General features: G+C 48.5%; 1 protein-coding gene across 1 annotated transcript; it reads right to left on the bottom strand.

Annotated features, from left to right (window-relative positions):
- Window positions 1–310: 310 nt before the first annotated feature.
- LOC144496725 (zinc-binding protein A33-like) lies at window positions 311–21,875 on the bottom strand. The gene is made up of 7 exons (XM_078217227.1): window positions 21,672–21,875; window positions 17,321–17,624; window positions 15,837–15,932; window positions 7,754–7,987; window positions 7,253–7,275; window positions 5,338–5,453; window positions 311–2,859 (listed from the first exon to the last, which is right to left on the bottom strand). Exons 1-7 carry the CDS (start codon window positions 21,773–21,775, stop codon window positions 2,321–2,323), a joined length of 1,416 nt encoding a protein of 471 aa, XP_078073353.1. The 5' UTR covers window positions 21,776–21,875; the 3' UTR covers window positions 311–2,320.
- Between the last annotated feature and the right edge of the window lie 514 nt (window positions 21,876–22,389).

The raw sequence follows: 22,389 nt of genomic DNA, 5'->3' as shown, positions 1-22,389 counted from the left end.
CAGACCGGGTAAGGACAGCAGCTTTCCTTCCCTAAAGGGACGTTAGTGAACCAGATGGGTTTTTCCGACAATCGACAATGGTTTCTTGGTCATCAGTAGATTCTTAATTCCAGATTTTTAAAATCGAATTCAAATTCCACCAGCTACGGTGGCAGGATTCGAACCCGGGTCCCCAGAACATTAGCTGAGTTTCTGGATTAATAGTCTAGTGATAATACCAATAGGCCATCACCTCCCCTTGAATGAATGACGAGGAGCCGTTGCACTTGCCCCAGTAAAAAGCTAAAGTATGTTAACAGAGATTCATTTTGCAAATTAACAGATTCTGTTTTATTTTTATGATGCTATCACAACTTCTTTAGTCTTTAACACGATCATTAATGCTCCTTTTGTCTTGTGTCCATAACATCTTTGTCTAATCTCTCTGAGCTCCCGCCCATCACTGACTTTCTCCTCTGCTCTAACACCACCCCCGCCTCCCCTTCCCCCCCCCCCCCCCAATACAGTCTTATACTGTATATAATTCATTACTCTTCTTCCTCTCTAACCCTGAAGAAGGGTCAGATGGGCTCGAAACAGATGCTGCCAGACCTGCTGAGTTTTTCCAGCATCTTCTGTTTATTATTAATTTTCCCTGGAATGGTTAAACTGGCAGAGAAGGAAAACCTTCATCCAAAGCGTTAGGCCGGATTAAAAGACCCAGGGCGCTGTGGTTAAAAATGACAGGACTCTAAATCCACTGCTCCATCCGCTTCACCTTTACCCAGAGTTGTCAAAATAATGTGGCTGTTCTCCGATACACATGGTGTATAAAGTTCGCTCTCTGCGCAACTAAGATGGACTCGCAATTTAGGGATGCCCAAGCTTTTCATAGGTGCGTGGAACGAATTAGAATTCAAACTCCCGTTTGTCTGCATAAATTTCAGAGCCACTGAAACAAGAGCTTGAGGGAATCGATTTAACATTCGCACATCTAATTCAGTAACCGTACCAACAACCGCGTTCAAAATGCTGCACTTGTTTCAAACCGGATAACCGCTAAAGGAGCCCATCTCAGGACCAGGCAGCCTCACAGGACACAATTCGGACAACCGCCTGGTATTCTGGCAGCGTGTAGGCCAAGCGTATCTAATACAGTTGCCATGATCTAAATGTTTGGGTGCGGCAGTCGGTTATATTCAGCAAACAGCATTAAACTTGAGCCGCTTACGCTATTGATTTCAAAAGCTGCGGGGTGACACCCAGCTCGAGGGCTCCGTTCATTTCGGGCCACGGACAGCCGCTGACTTGCAGCGGGTTCGGGTTTGCTAAATGCAAGGATTGGACGCCAAGTAAATAACATTGTGTTAATGTTCAATCAGTTCGACCAAGTGGGTGGAGGTTACTTAATATTGAGCAGTTTAGATAAAGCTGCAAATAACTGGATAAGCAACACAGAGTTCAGAATTCTAGAGTTTACACTGCCACGTTTGCACCAGGCGAGTGCGCATAGCAGAGAATTGGAGTTTTCTCAGATGCGCTAGCTAAAACACTCGGGGATGGAAGGGTGCATGAAATATTTTTTTTCTTCACAAGTTCACATGGAGAACACAATTCAAACACTTGGCTTGTGCAATATCTCCATTAACAAGATGTGAACTAAGTGAGCGCTTTTCCCCAGTGTGTGTGTGCAACACAGCTACCAGTGATTGATCTGAACAGCATAGGTGCACTGAAGCGGAAAGCAAGATATGTATATTGGGGATAAATATCTGGAAGGTTAGAGTGATAGGGCGAGACAACATAGTAGGATCATACTGAGCACAAACACCAGCACAGACCACAAAGCTCAAATGGTCCATTTCTGTGTTGCAAAAATCTACATGTGGGGTCTGGGCCTCTGAACGGTTTGGGCGGGGGAGGAGGAGAGTGGTAGCAGAGATTAAAAACAAACTGTGCTTCTCACTCCTCATTTCCTAAACGGAGATGGCCTTCTCTTGCCTGGCATGTTTGTTACAACCGTCCCCTCCCCCCCCCCCCTCCCCCCCCCCCCCCAATACACTCTGATCAAACAGCCTGCCAACATATTCTCTGGGATAATAGATGAAGAATGGAGCCTCGATTGGGTTCACTGGTCACTTGTGACCACACCCATCTGGTCACTTGGACCACACCCATCTGGTCACTTGGACCACACCCATCTCCTCAACCGCTCCGTCAGGGAGAATCAGCTCCTTGAGGCGGCGAGATGTGGTGCTGGGTGGGGCAGGTCGAGGGAAAAGCTGAGAGTTGCAGGTTGAACGGGTCCCCAGCATGCAATGCCCAGCTCTGCACAGACGGTTCACAGGTACACGTGCTGTATCCTCAGCATCCCGTTATTGCTCTTGGTCATCCTCAGGCCCGGGTAAAAGAACGGATATACCTTCTCGGTGAAGTTGGCATGGAAAGTGAAGAGGTGAGAAAAGAGATCCGCGTCGTAGAAGGAAACCCTCCCTCCCTCATAGTCCAGGTAAACGCCGATCCGGGTGAGATTGCCCCTCACCTCGATGGTTTTCGGATGGAAAAGAAAAGCTCCAAAGTTGTCCTTGTCCCTGTATATGGTCCAGTAGCCGTGCTTGGGCGACTGCCGCAGGTCACCCTTGCGGTTGATGGACTCCTTGGCGACACCCAGGCTCCAATCTTTGCCCTCCCCCATGTCCACTTGCCAGTAGTGCTTCCCTGATGTGAAGCCCTCCGAGCCCAGGATGAAGGCGGCCACGTTGAACCTCTCCGGCGTGTCGGGAACCAGCTTGGGCTTCTCGTTGTACCTCACTCTGGTCGGACCACAGAGGGAGAGATGAGAACAGGCAGTGGCCGGGTTGAAGGTCAGATTTGAAAGACCTGTTAAAGATTGTTCAGCGTGAGAACGTTTCATAGACAAACATGAACAAAATCAATTAAATAAAGCCAATTGCTTCGCTGCTGGCAGCTTTAACAATAATATTTACAGGACGTGGGTGTCGCTGGTTAGACCAGCATTTATTGCCCATCCCTAATTGACCCTTGAGAAGGTGGTGGTGAGCTGCCTTCTTGAACCCACTGCAGTCCCTGTGATGTAGGTACACCACAGTAAGAAGTCTCACAACACCAGCTTTCGGAGCACTGCTCTTTCTTCAGGTGAGTGAAGAGCTGTGTTCACAAACAGGGCATATACAGACACAAACTCAATGTACAAGATATGCGAGTCTTTATAGGAAATCAAGGCTTAAAGGTACAGACAATGTGAATGGAGAGAGGGCCAAGCACAAGTTAAAGTAGTGTGTATTGTCTCCAGCCAGGACAGTTCGTGAGATTTTGCAAGCCCAGCCCAGGCGGAGAAGCTACGACATCTTCTCTGGACCCTTCAACATGTCATCGATGAGGACAAACATCACGCCAAGGCCATCCCCACTCTCCCACTTCTTGCCTTCAAACAACTGCGCAACCCAAGACAGACCATTGTCCGCAGCAAACTACCAGCCTTCAGGAGAACAGTGACCACGACACCACACAACCCTGCCACAGCAACCTCTGCAAGACGTGCCGGATCATCAACACGGATGTCATCATCTCACGTGAGAACACCATCCATCAGGTACACGGTACATACTCTTGCGACTTGGCCAACGTTGTCTACCTGATAGGCTGCAGGAAAGGATGTCCCGAGGCATGGTACATTGGGGAGACCATGCAGACGCTGCGACAACGGATGGATGGACACTGCTCGACAATCACCAGGCAGGAGTGTTCCCTTCCAGTCGGGGAACATTTCAGCAGTCACGGGCATTCAGCCTCTGATCTTCGGGTAAGCGTTCTCCAAGGCGGCCTTCATGACACACGACAACGCAGAATCGCTGAGCAGAAACTGATGGCCAAGTTTTGCACATGAGGACGGCCTCAACTTGGGTTCATGTCACAATATCTGTAACCCCTATGACTTGCTTGGGCTTGCAAAATCTCACTAACTGTCCTGGCTGGAGACAATACACATCTCTTTAACTTGTGCTTAACCCTCTCTCCATTCACATTGTCTGTACCTTTAAGACTTGATTACCTGTAAAGACTCGCATATCTTGTAAATTGAGTTTGTGTCTGTATATGCCCTGTGAACGAGTCCTCACTCACCTGATGAAGGAGCAGCGCTCCGAAAGCTTGTGCTACCAAATAAACCTGTTGGACTTTAACCTAGTGTTGTGAGACTTCTTACGGTGCTTCCCCCAGTCCAACGCCGTCATCTCCACATCATGTAGGTACACCCACAGTGCTGTTAAGGAGGGAACTCCAGGATTTTGGCCCAGCGACAGTGAAGGAATAGCCAATCTATGTTTGCATATCTAAACAGAAGGTATTTTTTAGTCATTTATTCAGCATCTTTCCCAATCTTGGGACAATAGCAAACTACTTTTCAGCCAATTAAATACTTTCCCCGTGTCACTGTCATTCACAAAATAAGCAAAGGAAGATAATTTCTTTTTGAGTGGTTAGGATCTGGAATGCACTGTCTGAGAACGATACTGGTGCAGAGTTGCCAGGTTAGCTTGTGCTCAAAGTTCTGTCGCAGAACCTGAACTCACTGTTTTGCCACATGCAGAGAGAGTGCCAACCCATGGAACCACAGCTCACAGGAAGCTGCTCTTGCTGGAGTACAATCCCACAAGCCCCAGCCAGTCTCCGTTACCCTCAACTCACCCACCAGCCACCCATCCATCAGCAGGTTATCCAAACCGCGGACAGGACATGCAAACTCACAGCCCAGCCTCACTAAACTGGCAGTGGGTCAGCAGGAGGTCATTCAGCCCCTTGAGCCAATCAACTGGTTTGTGTCTGATCCGTACACCTTAATTCTGTCTACCCATCTCGGCTCCGCAACCAATGGTCTGGGTTTGTTTAATAAAAAATCCATCAACCTCCGTTTTGGAAACCCTCAATCGGGAGTACCCCTCCCTCCATCCTCCCCAGCCTCACTGGCTTTAGCAGCGATAAAATGTGTGTTTCTTTTAACCCTTTGTGTGACAAAGTGCTAGGTGCGCTCACCCTCTAGCGACCTAGCTCAAATCTTAAGGTCATGGACCCGGCCCTTGCTTGGGGTGTCCCTGCCAGAGGAAACAGTCTCTCTACCTACCCCATTGAATTATCTTTAATATCTCAATGAGATCATCTCTTCACAGCAGAGGTCACCACACGGCCAATAGGGCAGGAACACACGCCGATATTTTCACTATGTCAATTTTAAGAAAATTAAAATCAGAAGTAAACATGCTTCCTCCAATGCTGCACTCCCCACTCCAGCCTCAGATGACTGCCCAGACAGTAAAGATGAAATCTGCCCCATTGAGTTACCTGGGTCTAAGATCTTGAACATATTTTTCCAAGTCCAATACTGCAGCGGACCCAGGTAGCTCTCTGCCTTTACCTTCACCGATATGTTCTCCAAGGGAGGCACGCAAATCTTTGCTCTGCAGTCAAAGGTGAAAGAAACAAATAGGTTAGAGCCATTTCTTTACTGCCAATCAGTACTAATGGCCCAAAACTCCACTGGCTCAGCAGAAAGTATGGTAAAGCCAACAACCCACTGAAGACAGAATTATTTACCATGATGTGACCAGATATGAAGGACTTATGAGAGGTTAGATTATGAGAAGACGTTAGAAAAGTTAAGGGACTGTTCTCCTTGGGACAGAGAAAGTTCAGCAGTGACTGAATGGAGGATTTCATGATCATAGAATCCCTACAGTGCAGAAGGAGGCTATTCGGCCCATCCGGCCTTCACCGACACTAATCCCCCCCTCCCAGCCCTATCCCCGTAACCCCATGTATTTTCCCTGCTAGTCCCCCCTGACACAATTTAGCATGGCCAATCCACCTAACGTGCACATCTTTGGACTACGGGAGGAAACCGGAGCACCCGGAGGAAACCCACGAAGACACGGGGAGAACGTGCAGACTCCGCACAGACAGTGACCCAAGCCGGGAATTGAACCCAGGTCCCTGGCGCTGAGAGGCAGCAGTGCTAACCACTGTGCCACCATGCTGCCCCTTGTGATGTTGAGAGATTTTGATTGACTGGATAAAGAAACACTATTCCTTTCCCTTGGCAAGTGGATCAATAACCTGGGAAAGGGAATAAGGAGAAATGTTTTTGCGTTACAAGTCATTGTTCCTCAAAAGTACTTCAATGACTGCAAAGCATAGAAAATAGAAGCAGGAGTAGGCCATTCAGCCCTTCGAACCCTGCTCTGCCATTCAACATGACCATGGCTGATCCTCTATCTCAACACCATACTCCCGCACTCACCCCATACCCCTTTGACACCTTTAGAGTCTAGAAATCCATTTCCTTCTGAAATATATTCAGTGACTTGGCCTCCACAGCTTTCTGTGGTGGAGAATTCAACAGGTTCTCCATCCTCAGTGAAGACGTTTCTCCTCATCTCAGTCCTAAATGGTCTTCCCCTGTATCCTGAGACTGTGAGCCCTTGTTCTCCACCCCACGCCCAGCCAGAGGAAATAACGTCCCTGTATCCAGTGTGACTTCTTCAGAGCTAAGGAGAGGGAGAAATCTGATAGATTTTATTAAGAGGGGGTGAAGCAAAATAGGCCAGAGATAGGTCAGAGCTCAGGAGAGACCCGACAAGGATGTCGGGGAGACAAGACAAAGGCAGTGTGAATGGTAGCGTTAAAGACTAAAGTAGGTGCTGATAGTGGTGTAAAGGTAAGAATGTCTTAATGGCAGAACAAGGGTTTGCATTCTCTGAAAGCAAAAACTGAGGGGGAGGTAGCTGGGTAAAAAAAATTGAATTACAAAAAGGAGAAAGTTCATGTACTTAAGTTGCAAGTCCAGGAGGCTACAACATGCCTAATCGGAAGATGAGATGCTGCTCCTGCAACTTTGTGTTGGGCTTCACTGGAACATTGCAGCAGGCCAAGGATGGACAAATGAGCATGAGAGCAAGATGCTGAATTACCCTCCCCCACCGCCGCCCCCCCCCCCCCCCCCCCCACCCCAGTAAATCCTTTACCATAAGATTATTAATTAGCACCATTTCAGATCTAAGTAGATCGAGAAATAATTTGTTCCCCAAATGGTTCCTTGACATGACGTTCATCCTCAAGATCACTTTTGCTAATTTGAAGTATTTGCTCAAACAGTGAAAGAGTAAAAGCAGTAAAACTATCGAACCAAACACTAACAAACCGAGAATCCCACTGCTTGTTACGTTTTTATGGGCAGTAATACGGCACAAGAATTCAATACCTTTTCTGTGTTTCTTTCAGATTCTGTGAAAACAAAAATATAAATCAAAATATTAGGATGCAGGACCCAATTATTTGGCGCAAGTCAATGTGGAAGAATTTTATATCTAACATAAGGTGTTTCTAAATGAATTTGTGGAATGAAGGTGTAACAGATAAGGCCAATAAATGGCAGCCACCCACCTGTTACAACCGAGTGGCTTGCTAGACCATGTCAGAAGGCAGTTAAAAGTTCACCACATTGCTGCGGAATGGGATTCACAAATAGGCTAAACACAGTATCAGGATAGATGATTTTCCCAGCAAGCCTCACACCTAAAAAGTGGCTCCTTGTGTGTGAGATGGAGAGGAGATGGCTGGCAGTGACAGAATTACAATTCAGTACAACATGGGGCCAATCTGAGTCACATATTGGCTGTGATGACAGTTTGCAATGGCCCCGGCACACACAGCTAGATAGAATCTTCCGCACAGAGGGGTGATAAAACGGGGACTGATTTACCAGCAGAAAGGTAATGTTGTCCTGCTGGTTTATTTCCTTCTCCATGGCCTTGATGCTGGCATCCAGCAAAGACAGATCCCTGGGGATTTGATCGATCTGCCGCTGTAACTGCGAGCTTTGCTGATTCACCTCCTCCTTCAGCTGCTGAAGCAGAGCAGACTCTTCCTTGTAAAGGAAACTGTGCAGCTCCTCAAAGCTTTTCTTGATGCTGTCCACTATATTCTGGGTTGAATTCTAGGCCCAAGCAAATAAAAGCATTTATCAAGGTTCATCTTAAGACCAACACAAACACGTCACACACATGACACATCCGATGCACGCAGGATTCCTAACTGAAAACATTACCTTCGGTTTACCTCTGAAGTACTCCCAGCTGTGATCGACTCCACCAAAGCTGGTGTCGTTGCAACTAAACACAGCAATGATCGAATCTATTGTCCTTGGCTCCCACCACAAACGCTATGAAAATACTCCCACTATGCTGCTGTGTCAGGAATTCCGGGATCGAAACCCAATAAAACAAAGGAACAGCAGGTAATGTCCTTTCGAGGCAGCGTGGTGTGCAACTTGAAGATGGGGGGGGGGTGCCACCATACTCCTACGGCCAGAGTTTTGGGAGGTGTTGCCAAAAAAGCCTTGGTGAGTTGCCACAGTGCATCTTGCAGATGTTATGTGAATGCTCCTGCAATCACTAACTTTTGCAGTTTGATACTTTTTTCACTTTATTTCTGCTTTGCTCTCAATTTGGCGAGAACCCCTATACTGGATTTTTGAAAGTTACTTTGTAGATCTTGATATAAAACTAAGGTTGATTGCAGTTTGATTCAGTTAAGCAATTCAATCAATCATTACTTCAATAGTGATATTATTAATTTTGGACTTGTTCTCCCCATTCTGTTACTTGTTTTCATACTGGTCAGACCAGAGTCGCAGCTGTTATTTTTGTCTCCATCTTTTTTATTCCTTTGTGGAACATGGGCATCACTGGCTGGCCAGCATCTATTGTCCATCCCTAATTGCCCTTGCACTGGAGTGGCTTGCTCGGCCACTTCAGAGGGCAATTGAGTCAGCCACATTGCTGTGGCTCTGGAATCACATGTAGGCCAGACCGGGTAAGGATGGTAGATTTCCTTCCCTAAAGGACCATTAGTCAATCAGATGGGTTTTTCTGACAATCAACAATGGTTTTGTGGTCTTCAGTAGATTCCTAATTCCAGATATTTTTGATTGAATTCACCTACTGGTCTTTTCCCTTCTGGCGAAATAAAAGTTGCCTTTCTATTGTTTGTGGAGATGCCGGTGTTGGACTGGGGTAAGCACAGTAAGAAGTCTCACAACACCAGGTTAAAGTCCAACAGGTTTATTTGGCAGCACTAGCTTTCGGAGCCCCAAGTCCCTTCTTCAGGTGAGTGGGAGTTGTGTTCACAAACAGGGCATATAAAGACACAGACTCAATTTACAAGATAATGGGTGGAATGTGAGTCTTTACAGGTAATCAAGTGTTAAAGGTACAGACAATGTGAGTGGAGAGAGGGTCAAGCACAGTTTAAAGAGATGTCTATTGTCTCCAGCCCGCATTATCTTGTGTATTGTCTCCAGATTCATTAGCCACACTCACAAGGTAGCCCCGAACATCACCCAAGCACAACACAATGCCATCCGTGCTCTCAAGACCAACCGCAACATTGTCATCAAACCAGCAGACAAAGGAGGGGCCACCGTCATACTGAACAGAACAGATTACTGCAAAGAAGTGTACCGACAACTGAATAACCAGGAACACTACAGACAGTTACCCACAGATCCGACCAAAGAACACACCCGTCAACTCAACTGACTGATCAAGACCTTTGATCCGGACCTTCAGAGTACTCTCCGTGCTCTCATCCCACGTACTCCCCGCGTTGGAGATCTCTACTGCCTCCCGAAGATACACAAGGCCAACACACCCGGCCGCCCCATCGTATCAGGCAATGGGACCCGGTGTGAGAACCTCTCTGGCTACGTCGAGGGCATTCTGGAACCCATTGTACAAAGAACCCCCAGCTTCTGTCGCGACACTACGGACTTCCTACAGAAACTCAGCACACATGGAGCAGTTGAACCAGGAGCACTCCTCGTCACAATGGATGTCTTGGCACTCTACACCAGCATCCCCCACGACGGCGACATTGCTGCAACTGCCTCAGTGCTCAGCGCCGACAACTGCCAATTTCCAGGTGCAATTCTACAACTCATCCGCTTCATCCTGGACCACAACGTCTTCACCTTCAACAACCAGTTCTTCATCCAGACACACGGAACAGCCATGGGGACAAAATTCGCACCTCAATATGCCAACATCTTCATGCACAGGTTCAAACAAGACCTCTTCACCGCACAGGACCTTCAACCGATGCTATACACTAGATACATCGATGACATTTTCTTCCTTTGCACTCATGGCGAACAATCATTGAAACAACTATATGATGACATCAACAAGTTCCATCCCACCATCAGACTCACCATGCACTACTTTCTGGAATCGGTTGCATTCTTGGTCACACGCATCTCCATTAAGGATGGTCACCTTAGCACCTCACTGTACCGCAAGCCCACGGATAACCTCACGATGCTCCACTTCTCCAGCTTCCACCCTAAACACGTTAAAGAAGCCATCCCTACGGACAAGCCCTCCGTATACACAGGGTCTGCTCAGATGAAGACGATCGCAACAGACACCTCCAGACACTGAAAGATGCTCTCATAACAGGATATGGATCTCGACTGATCAATCGACAGTTTCGACGTGCCACAGCAAAAAACCGCACCGAGCTCCTCAGAAGGCAAACACGGGACATGACGGACGGAGTACCCTTCGTCGTCCAGTACTTCCCCGGAGCGGAGAAGCTACGACATCTTCTCCGGAGTCTTCAACATGTCATCGATGAAGACAAACATCTTGCCAAGGCCATCCCCTCACCCCCACTTCTTGCCTTCAAACAACCGCACAACCTCAAACAGACCATTGTCCGCAGCAAACTACCCAGCCTTCAGGAGAACAGAGACCATGACACCACACAACCCTGCCACAGCAACCTCTGCAAGACATGCCGGATTATCGACACGGATGCCATCATCTCACGTGAGAACACCATCCACCAGGTACACAGTACATACTCTTGCAACTCGGCCAACGTTGTCTACCTACACGCTGCAGGAAAGGATGTCCCGAGCCATGGTACATTGGTGAGACCATGCAGATGCTGCGACAACGGATGAATGAACACCGCTCGACAATCACCAGGCAAGAGTGTTCCCTTCCAATCGGGAACACTTCAGCAGTCACGGGCATTCTGATCTTCGGGTAAGCGTTCTCCAAGGCGGCCTTCACGACACACGACAGCGCAGAATCGCTGAGCAGAGACTGATAGCCAAGTTCCACACACGACGACGGCCTCAACCGGGATCTTGGGTTCATGCCACACTATCTGTAACGCCCATGACTTGCCTGGGCTTGCAAAATTTCACTAGCTGTCCTGTCTGGAGACAATACACATCTCTTTAACCTGTGCTTAACCCTCTTTCCACTCACATTGTCTGTACCTTTAAGACTTGATTACCTGTAAAGACTCGCATTCCAACCATTATCTTTAAAAGTGAGTTTGTGTCTTTATATGCCCCGTTTGTGAACACGAGTCCTCACTCACCTGAAGAAGGGGCTTAGGGCTCCGAAAGCTAGTACTGCCAAATAAACCTGTTGGACTTTAACCTGGTGTTGTGAGGCTTCTTACTGTTTCTATTGTTTAACAGGAATCAGCTCTTATTGCATTTGATGGCCCTTGAAATACAAGCCAGGGTATGGGGTGGAACCAGGAGATGGAGTGACGGACAGTATAACTGGATTAATGGAAAGTGAGAGAATCCAACGTGGACATGTGTGAACAGCCCAAATACTGTCCACGAACATTTTATTTCCTTCAAGAAGTGAATAAGGACTCACGGCTGCCAGGCTCTTGTTTTGAGAATGTCTGGATAGAAACTACAAATGGCTGGAATAGAGCCAGGAATTGAACCTAAAAGGGTACAGCATCCAGAGTTCAGGGTGGAGCCAGACAGGAACAGTCAAACACTGAAGGTTACAGAGGAAGGTATATCAGCAGAGTGGTTGACCGGGGAGTCCACCCCATGGAAAGTTACTCGGAGACCTGGTGATGTATGAACCAAGCGGAAATTTACCATTTTGGAGAGTTGTCAGGAACAGACCAATTTGAGGTTCAGTGAGAAGTCTCACAACACCAGGTTAAAGTCCAACAGGTTTATTTGGAATCACGAGCTTTCAGAGCGCTACTCCTTCATCAGGTGAGTGGTGGTAGGTTCACAAACACGGCAAATATAGACAGAGACACAATTGCACGATAATTACAGATTGGAATGTGAAGAATGGTTGGAATGAGAGTCTTTACTCACATTCCAATGGGTAAATGAAACTGATCCAGTTCAGATCAGCCATGATCTTATTGAATGGCGGGGCAGGCTCGAGGGGCCAGATGGCCGACTCCTGCTCCTATTTCTTATGTTCTTATGCTTACGGGGGCAATTTGAGGTCATCATTCGTGCCACAATAAAATTGTTTTTTTTTACACAAAGTGCTTTTCTTTCCCCCACCTCACTTTCTTTTAAATAAAGCTATCGCATATCCCGTCTCTTTTAATCAGTGTATCATAGGATCGAATCATAGAATTCCTACAGTGCAGAGAGAGGGCATTCGGCCCATCAAGCCTGCACCAACTATAATCCCACCTAGGCCCTATACTTGTAACTCCACGCATTTACCCTGCAAATCCCGCTGCACTAAGGGGCAATTTAGCGTGGCTAATCCACCTAACCCGCACATCTTTGGAGTATGGGAGGAAACTGGAGCACCCGGAGGAAACCCACGCAGACACGGGGAGAATGTGCAAACTCCGCACAGACAGTGACCTGAGGCCGGAATCGAACCCGGGTCCCTGGTGCTGTGAGGCAGCAGTGCTAACCACTGTGTCACCGGGAATCGAACTCAGGTCCCTGGCGCTGTGAGGCAGCAGTGAACCCAGGTCCCTGGCGCTGTGAGGCAGCAGTGAACCCGGGTCCCTGGCGCTGTGAGGCAGCAGTGAACCCGGGTCCCTGGCGCTGTGAGGCAGCAGTGAACCCGGGTCCCTGGCGCTGTGAGGCAGCAGTGAACCTGGGTCCCTGGCGCTGTGAGGCAGCAGTGAACCCGGGTCCCTGGCGCTGTGAGGCAGCAGTGAACCCGGGTCCCTGGGGCTGTGAGGCAGCAGTGAACCCGGGTCCCTGGGGCTGTGAGGCAGCAGTGAACCCGGGTCCCTGGGGCTGTGAGGCAGCAGTGAACCCGGGTCCCTGGGGCTGTGAGGCAGCAGTGAACCCGGGTCCCTGGCGCTGTGAGGCAGCAGTGAACCCGGGTCCCTGGTGCTATGAGGCAGCAGTGAACCCGGGTCCCTGGCGCTGTGAGGCAGCAGTGAACCCGGGTCCCTGGCGCTGTGAGGCAGCAGTGAACCCGGGTTCCTGGCGCTGTGAGGCAGCAGTGAACCCGGGTCCCTGGCGCTGTGAGGCAGCAGTGAACCCGGGTCCCTGGCGCTGTGAGGCAGCAGTGAACCCGGGTCCCTGGCGCTGTGAGGCAGCAGTGAACCCGGGTCCCTGGCGCTGTGAGGCAGCAGTGAACCCGGGTCCCTGGCCCTGGGAGGGAGCAGTGAACCCGGGTCCCTGGCGCTGTGAGGCAGCAGTGAACCCGGGTCCCTGGCCCTGGGAGGGAGCAGTGAACCCGGGTCCCTGGCCCTGGGAGGGAGCAGTGAACCCGGGTCCCTGGCCCTGGGAGGGAGCAGTGAACCCGGGTCCCTGGCGCTGTGAGGCAGCAGTGAACCCGGGTCCCTGGCGCTGTGAGGCAGCAGTGCTAATCACTGTGCTGCCCAACAATTGTTTCATAGAAATTGCACCATCACGCATTTGTAGTTGAGTCAGTCGTTCCTGTTATTGTCCAGCGTCTCGCTTCGAACATCAATGAGACTCCGTAAAGGACTCTCATGCCCCCGCACATTGTGAATATTTAAGGGGTGGTGACCAAGCGGACAGTCTTGTCCTGGATGGCGTCGAGCTTCAGGAAAACTATTTCACAGGGAAGCAGAAGGAGGGGCGCCAATGAAAGACCAGCGAAGTGAAATCACCAATGTGTGCAATGGACCTCCACATAGAAGTGAAGACAAAAAGCTGAACTGGTTTCTGAAAGAGATGGGATGCTATTGTGACGATGCTGTGCCTTTAAGAAATGTATTTTAACATGTTGTTCTGCAGGATGTTTCGAGCAGTCCCTGACATCCTGTTTACCGGCATCCTCTATTGCTGTCGCAGCAGCCTAATTGTTTCTAGTGGCTAGAACGTTGGGTTTAATCTGAACTCATGCTGCTCTGTTGTTTTTCTCTGGGATTTTGCAGAGTAGGGCTTCATTGGGATGATTGGCAGGTATGGTCATGTAATGGGGAAGCTGATTTTACACAGAATATTCAAGCTCAGAGACTGCTTTTGAGTTAACAGAGAGATGTTTCCCTCTTTACCCCTCTTTGAAGTTGGAGGCTGGGAACTGCCAGAGGGTGGGTTTGCTTCTCTGGAGTTTTGCTGTTTTGAGGATATATCCTTGTCTGAAAACTGCCGTCAGGTTCTCTGTCAATAGGCGTTAAAAAGCTGGAAATCCGGCATCACATGAGCATACTTGTTTTTGTGCTAATTCTGAAAAAGAGTGCATGTCTATGGGATATTGCTTTAAATTGGAATGACAAAGATAGCTAGCTGTTAAGAGTTATACTGTGACATGTTTAAGTTTTGTAATTGGTAAAAGCTATATTAATTCTGTCTTCTCTGTCAACACTTCCCGTTGCCTCAGCAAAGCAGCCAGCATAATTAAGGACCCCACGCACCCCAGACATTCTCTCTTCCATCTTCTTCCGTCGGGAAAAAGATACAAAAGTCTGAGGTCACGTATCAACCGACTCAAGAACAGCTTCTTCCCTGCTGCTGTCAAGACTTTTCAATTGACCTACCTCATATGAAGTTGATCTTTCCCTGCACCCTAGCTATGACTGTAACACTACATTCTGTACTCTCTCCTTTCCTTCTCTATGGACAGTATGCTTTGTCTGTACAGCGTGCAAGAAACAATACTTTTCACTGTATACTAATACATGTGACAGTAATAAATCAAAATTCTAACTGTGAAGTCTATTTTGATAAAAGCTTCCTAGTGGGTCACTGGAATCATACCTGTAGTGAAACATGTTATGCTCACTAGTGCCAAAATCAAATTTAAAACTTAGGGTCTAGGCCAACTTCACAAAACACCTTGGAGTTTCTGGCCTGTGTGTTAACACTATTGAGAAGACAGTATAGGCTATCTTTGGATAGATGAGCCCAATCGTTCTTCAAATGCATCGACTTCAATCATACACAAAGCATCATTTTTTTTACTGAACATATCATTTTGGAATGAAGTATGGGAATAACCTGAGACATGGAACGAGGCAAGTGTTGCAGGCTCGAGAAGTAAAAGGTGACTTTGGGCCAATGGTTTTCAAAGCATGCCATCACTGGGAGTTTTCTCTCGCCTCATGTCGAGATCTGCTGCAGACTAATTGCCAAATCTTAATCGCTATAATTAGCCAACAACTTGGTTGCTGCTGTATCATTTCACTCCACAATTCAACTGGGTTATTTGCGCACCTAGCAATTCCTATGAGTATCTGCCAGGTCTCTACGAGGTCGCCAGTTAACTGGCTTCCCCACAGGAACAAAGGTATAAAATTTACAACTTGTGCTCAGATTTTGTCGAGATGATGTTTTAAAGCCCAAAGGTCACAAAGAGTTTAGACTGAGGGAATAAAATGAAACTTGGCTCCAGTGATCCAAAGGTCGATAACCAGAGGGCACACAGTGATTTCCTCCGACGGTGTAAGATTCAGTGATACTAAAACACCATGTATACAAATGCAACTTGTATCACAAGTTTAACATAGAATCAAATTGCTGGATAAAGTCTGTACGAAGCAAACTCACTTACCAAGATCTCCTCCAACAGGCCTTCATATTTGCTTTTTGCTGCATTGCGCTTTTCAATCAAAGTCTGCAGTTTGGTCACGGACTTCTGAAGTTGTGCCTAAGTGAAAAGATTAAATCACAATGTACCGAGGGCATGAAGGAACAGGAGATGCACTGATATTATAGCAGGAATTTTAAAAAGGGACGTTAGTGTTAGGGAATGGAACTATTCCGAATTCAGACACAAGTATCAGTGGGGAGGGAGTTGTCCGAGAAGTCCTCAACATTGACTCACGATTCCATGAAATCTCCTGGCACCAAGTCAAACATGGGCAAGGAATCCTCCTGCTGATTACCACGTATCTCCCTCCCTCTGCTTATGGATCCATGTTGAATACTTGGAGGAAGCACTGAGGGTGGGAAGGGGGCAGAACGTACTCTGGGTGGGGGGATTCAATATCCATCGCCATGAGTAACTCAGTAGTTCCACCACAGACCGAGCTGGTCGGATCCTAAAGGACTTAGCTGCTAGACTGGATCTGCAGCAGGTGGTGAGGGAGCCAACAGAAGGGAAAACCTATTAGACCTATTAACCTACCTGTCGCAGATGCATTTGTCCATGATAATATGGGTGGGAGTGACAGCCGTACAGTCCTTGTGGAGACAAAAACCCATCTTCGCATCTTGCACTGTGTTGTGCAGCACTACCAATGTGCTAAATGGGATAGATTCCAAACAGATCTAGCAACTCCAGACTGGGCATCTTCCCGGCCCAGAACATATCCCACCTTACCATTACCAGCTGCACAAATATCCCCATCTCAATAATGGAGGAGCCCAGCACATTCGAGCGAAAGACAAGGCTGAAGCATTTGCAGACAGCTACAGACAGAAATGCTAAATGGATCTCAGCCTCCTCCAGAGGTCCCCAGTCTTCAGTCAATTTGATTCACTCCATGAGATATCAAGAAACGGCTGAAGGTGCTGATACTGCAAAGGGCCTTGACAATATTGGCAATAGTACTGAAGGCCTGTGCCCCAGAACTAGCCATGTCCCAAACAAAGCTGTTCCCAGATGCCAGCTACGACACTGGCATTTACCCGATAATATGGAAAATCACCCGGCTTTGTCCTGTACAAAAGAAACAGGCCAAATCCAACCTGGCCAATTACTAGTCTACTCTCAAACACAAGCAGAAGGACAAAAGGTGCCACTGACAGCGCCATCCAGACCCACTCATGCAGCAATAGCGCACTGGAGTTCCACCAGGACCACTTGGCTCCCGACCTCATTATGGGCAGTGTGAGGGGGGAGTGGGAGAACAAGGAAGAAGGGGGCGGGAAAGGGAAAGTTATTATAATCCCATTTTACCTGAGGACTGCTGGTGCGGACCGAGTACCAAGTGAGCCAGGACCTCGGGTGTCTGGGGGGTGGAGAGGGGGGGATCTAGATGTAAATTACTAACTGGGTGAAAGAGAAGGGGAGGTGGGGGTTATACTCAGTACCTTAAACTCTTCAGCGGCCTCCTGCACATTGAGGACATCGTGGTGCAAGTGCTTCCTCGAGTCCCTGCAGTCCAGGCAGATAACCTCGCAGTCGGTGACACAAAAACGTTCCATCTTACGCTGGTGGTCTGGACAGGTGTGCTGACCCGGTACATTCTCCTCCAGCCGGGCGTGCTCTTTGCACACCGTCGCCACCACGTTTGACAGCTTGTGGTTACTTTTCAAGGCACTCGACGGAGAGATATCGGAGCAAGTCGCACAAATCAACTGACCCTGCTGCACCCAGTGTTTGGTGATGCAGTCCCTGTGAACAGAGATAATCATATGCACAATAATTCCGTTATCAGGGTCTATGTGTTTTGAAGGCGAAGATGACTATGCTTAGACTAGGGCAATGAGAGCACGGATAGATGGATCTATTAAAGCACACCCTACAGAACCTTGCGAAAAGACAGAACTGCATTTACATAACAGCTTTCACAACTTCAGGACTTCCAGAGTTCTTTACAGACAATGATGTGACTGTTGAAATGTAGGACACACCCATCAGTCAATTTGAACACAGTAAGCTCTCACAAACAGCAACGCCAAATACCTTTGTTTATGCTCAACACCAAGGTGCTTTGTACAGCAAATGAAAACAGCTCTTAACCTTCAGGAGTCACTTTCAAATCTGTTACGAGAGCCTGTTTTACAATCCAGAAACTTTGCCATCACTCATACCGCACCAGTTCCTTTTTCATTATTATTTCCAGGTCTTTTCATTACATGAATGCAAAATCTCAATCAGCCATGGTGGCACGTCACCTCACACTCTCCGACTTATTAGCTCAGTAATGTAACCATGACATGACTATATCCAGGTTGGTTTGGATTCTAAACAACATTGGTGCACCATAGAACATAGGACATAGCAAAGCTACAGCACAAACAGGCCTTTCGGCCCACAAGTTGCGCCGAACATGTCCCTACCTACTAGGCTTACTGATAACCCTCTATCTTACTAACTTCCATGAACTTATCCAAAAGTCTCTTAAAAGACCCTTTCAAATCCGCCTCCACCACCACTACCGGCAGCCAATTCCACGCACCCACCACCCTCTCCGAGTGAAAAACTTACCCCTAACATCTCCTCTGTAGCTACTCCCCAGCACCCTAAACCTGTGACCTCTTGTGGCAATCATTTCAGCCCTGGATAAAAGCCTCTGAGAATCCACTCTATCAATACCTCTCAACATCTTATACACCTCTATCAAGTCACCTCTCATCCTTCGCTTCTCCAAGGAGAAAGGACCTAGCTCTCTCAACCTATCCTCATAAGGCATGCCACTTAATCCAGGCAACATCCTTGTAAATCTCCTCTACACCCTTTCTATGGCTTCCACATCCTTTCTGTAATGAGGCGACCAGAACTGGGCACAGTACTCCAGGTGGGGTCTGACCAGGGTCCTATACAGCTGCAGCATTATCTCCCGATTTCTAAACTCAATTCCTCTATTGATGAAGGCCAGTATTCCATACACCTTCTTAACCACAGCCTCTACCTGTGACACTGCTTTGAGCGTCCCATGAACCCAGACCCCAAGATCCTTCTGATCTTCCACACTGCCAAGCGTCTTACCCTTAATATTATATTCTTTCATCCTATTTGACCTGCCAAAATGAACCACCACACACTTATCTGGGTTGAAGTCCATCTGCCACTTCTCCACCCAGTCTTGCATCTTATCTATGTCTCGTTGCAACTGCTGACATCCCTCTACACTATCCACAACACCACCAACCTTTGTGTCATCAGCAAACTTGCCAACCCATCCTTCCACTTCCTCATCCAGGTCATTTATAAAAATCACAAAGAGCAAGGGTCCCAGAACAGATCCCTGGGGCACTCCACTGGTGACCGACCTCCATGCTGAAAAAGACCCATCTACAACCACTCTTTGCCTTCTGTGGGCAAGCCAGTTCTGAATCCACAAGGCAATGTCCCCTTGTATCCCATGCCCCTTCACTTTCTCAATAAGCCTTGCATGGGGCACCTTATCAAACGCCTTGCTGAAATCCATATAAACCACATCTACCGCTCTTCCCTCGTCTATGTGTCTAGTTACATCTTCAAAAAATTCAATTAGGCTTGTAAGGCATGATCTGCCTCGGACAAAGCCGTGCTGGCTATTTCTGATCATACTATTCCTCTCCAGATGTTCATAAATCCTGCCCCTCAGGATCTTCTCCATCAACTTACCAACCACTGAGGTTAGACTCATCGTCTATAATTTCCCAGGCTATCTCTTCTCTCTTTCTTGAATAATGGAACCACATCCGCAATCCTCCGGAGCCTCTCCCATCTCCATTGATGACGCAAAGATCATCGCCAGAGGCTCAGCAATCTCTTCCCTCGCCTCCCACAGTAACCTGGGGTACATCCCATCCGGTCCCGGTGATTTATCCAACTTGATGCTTTTCAAAAGCTCCAACACATCCTCTTTCCTAATGTCCACATGCTCAATCTTCTCAGTCCACTGCAAGTCTGCACTGCAACTACCAAGATCCTTTTCCACTGTGAATACTGAAGTAAAGTATTCATTGAGTACCTCTGCTATTTCTATACAGACTTTCCCACCGTCACATTTGATAGGTCCTACTCCGTCACATCTTATCTTCTTGCTCTTAACATACTTGTAGAATGCCTTGGGGTTTTCCTTTATCCTGTCTGCCAAGGCCTTCTCATGACCCCTTCTTGCCCTTCTAATTTCCCTCTTGTTCATTTGCAACAGAAGAAAATCTGAAGTTCTCAGTGTGGAAGTGCTGCAGTTTCAGGGGAAGGGGAGAGAGATATTTCAAATGAGACCTTAAACTGATGCAGGCGCTGACAGTTCAGCCAGATAGACATAAAGGATTCCATGGTGTTGAAATTCTCCCCACTGCTGGGCTTATATTTACCCCTCACCACACCCCATAGCAGAGTGGTTAGCACTGCTACCTCACAGCGATAGGGACCCGGGTCCAATTCTGGCTTTGGGAGACAATGCGGAGTTTGCACGTTCTCCCTGTCTGCGCATGGGTTTCCTCTCTGAGTCCAAAGATGTGAAAGGTGGTGGATTGGCTATGCTAAATTTCCCCTTAGCATCCCAGGATGTGTTGTTTAGAGGGATTGGCCATGGTAATTTACCCCTTAGTGTCCAAAGATGCATAGGTTAGGGATTAGTGGGGTGAATACATGGGGTTATGGGGATAGGATGTGGGTGGGATGGTGGAGAGTTGGTGCAGACACGATGGGCCAAATGGCCTCCTTCTGCAGTGTAGGGATTCTATGAATAAAAATTGTTGCCCACAAATTCACAGCCTCGTTTTTCATATTACAACAGTGGTTACACTTTTAAGTTTATTTGTTAGTTACAAGAAGGCTTACATTAACACTGCAATGAAGTTACTGTGAAAATCCCCCAGTCATCACAACCGGCACCGTTCAGGTACACTGAGGGAGAATTTAGCATGGCCAGTGTGCCTAACCAGCACGTCTTTCAGACTTTGGGAGGAAACCGGAGCACCTGGAGGAAACCCACGCAGACACAGGGAGAACATGCAGACTCTGCACAGACAGTGACCCAAGCCAGGAATCGAACCCGGGCCCCTGGTGCTGTGAGGCAGCAGTTTTAACTACTACAGGACATCTTTAAAGGTTGTGGAAGAAGTATAAATGCAAGCCATTCTTTCTATTTTGCAATAACCTGGCAGCTGTTGTGATCATTTTCTGGCAGAAGCCCAAACTGCATAAAAGCTTTGTTGACCTCAGTTTCACAATATCACAAGTGGAATTTGAACTCATCTCTGCATTGCTAATCCAGGAGCAAATTCCTGCCTAGTTTCAAATTCGTCTTCAGATCCCAGACATCAACCAGGTTGAATAAACATCCACCATTGCCCACCCAAGACCAGCAGTGCCCCTTGCCCCACTCAAGGCCAGCAGCGTCCCTCACCCCACCCGAGGTCAGTGGCACCCCTTGCCCCACCCAAGGCCAATAGAACTAGGTAAGCACATAAGAGAAAAACATATTGCAAGTCTACAGGAGGGAAGCAAGGAGGGGTGATGGGGATGGGACAGCAGAAAGGCGGCCTGGGTAAGATGTTCTGTCAGAGTCGGTTCATTCAATGGGACGAACGGCCTCCTTCTGTACAGCATGCATTCTATGAAATGGGACCTGCAGTGAGGAGGCAGGGACACAATGGGTCGAATGGGCTCTTTCCGTGCTGTTGTAAACCAGCGAATACCTTCCTCCCCAGTCCATACAATGACCCGACCCACCATGTAGCTGCCAGGCTCAGCCAGTCCCTGAGAGTAGCAGGGCAGTACCTGCAGAAGTAATGTTCGCACTGGAGTTCCACGGGGTCGGTGAAGATGGCCAGGCAGAGAGGACAGGTTAGCTCCAGCACCAGCTGTGACAGACCCTCCGCCATCTTGGCACCAGCCTGAGCCCGCAGCGACGTCACCGCCAGCAGCGACCAATCCAGGCGGAGCGCACCGCGTCACAGCCACCGAGGCTTCCCACGCGCAGCCAATCAGAGTCAGCGGGGGGCGCCGACGTCATAGAGGGCGGGCTCCCAAGCACAGCCAATCAGAGCGCCGGGGGAGGCGGTGTGGGGGCCAATGCCGAGAGGCAGGGCGCACAGTCTGACCAATCGTCGCCCTGATTGGGGCCACCCGCAGCCCTTGGATCATGCCACCCAAACGGTCGTCAAAAAGCCTCCGCTCGCTCATCAAGGCCTCCACCGCCATCCACCGCTTCTGGCCCAGCTGCCACCGCTACTCCGGCATCCACCTTACGCCCCGCAGCGGCAACAGCAGTCGCCGGGCCCGCCGGTCGGCGCGCATGCGCAGGTGCTCCAGACTGGCCAGTCAGAACATCGACTGGAAATCGCGCGCCAGCCACGTCGTGGTGCAGCCAATCGGCGAAGGCGGCGCGCAGAGGCGGAAGTGCCGCCGGGGCGCGCGGGGCGGGGCCAAGAAGAGGCGGGGCCACAGCAACAGAGCCAAGCTATCACGACACTCCGTCAACTGAATGACAGCCTGG

The sequence above is a fragment of the Mustelus asterias genome, chromosome 8, assembly GCF_964213995.1.
Source record: "Mustelus asterias chromosome 8, sMusAst1.hap1.1, whole genome shotgun sequence".
Taxonomy (NCBI): Eukaryota; Metazoa; Chordata; class Chondrichthyes; order Carcharhiniformes; family Triakidae; genus Mustelus; species Mustelus asterias.
The sequence above is the reverse complement of the archived record's forward strand: the minus strand, read 5'-3'. Positions and strand labels throughout refer to the sequence as shown.

What these genes read in the sequence shown, in the direction of transcription:
- LOC144496725 (XM_078217227.1), bottom strand. Translation starts at nt 21,775, where the DNA reads ATGGCGGAGGGTCTGTCACAGCTGGTGCTGGAGCTAACCTGTCCTCTC. An exon ending in CTGAAAGAAACACAGAAAAG is followed by an intron (nt 5,454 to 7,252) that starts GTATTGAATTCT and finishes CTTTGACTGCAG; the next exon opens with AGCAAAGATTTGCGTGCCTC. An exon ending in GTTCAAGATCTTAGACCCAG is followed by an intron (nt 2,860 to 5,337) that starts GTAACTCAATGG and finishes AATCTTTAACAG; the next exon opens with GTCTTTCAAATCTGACCTTC.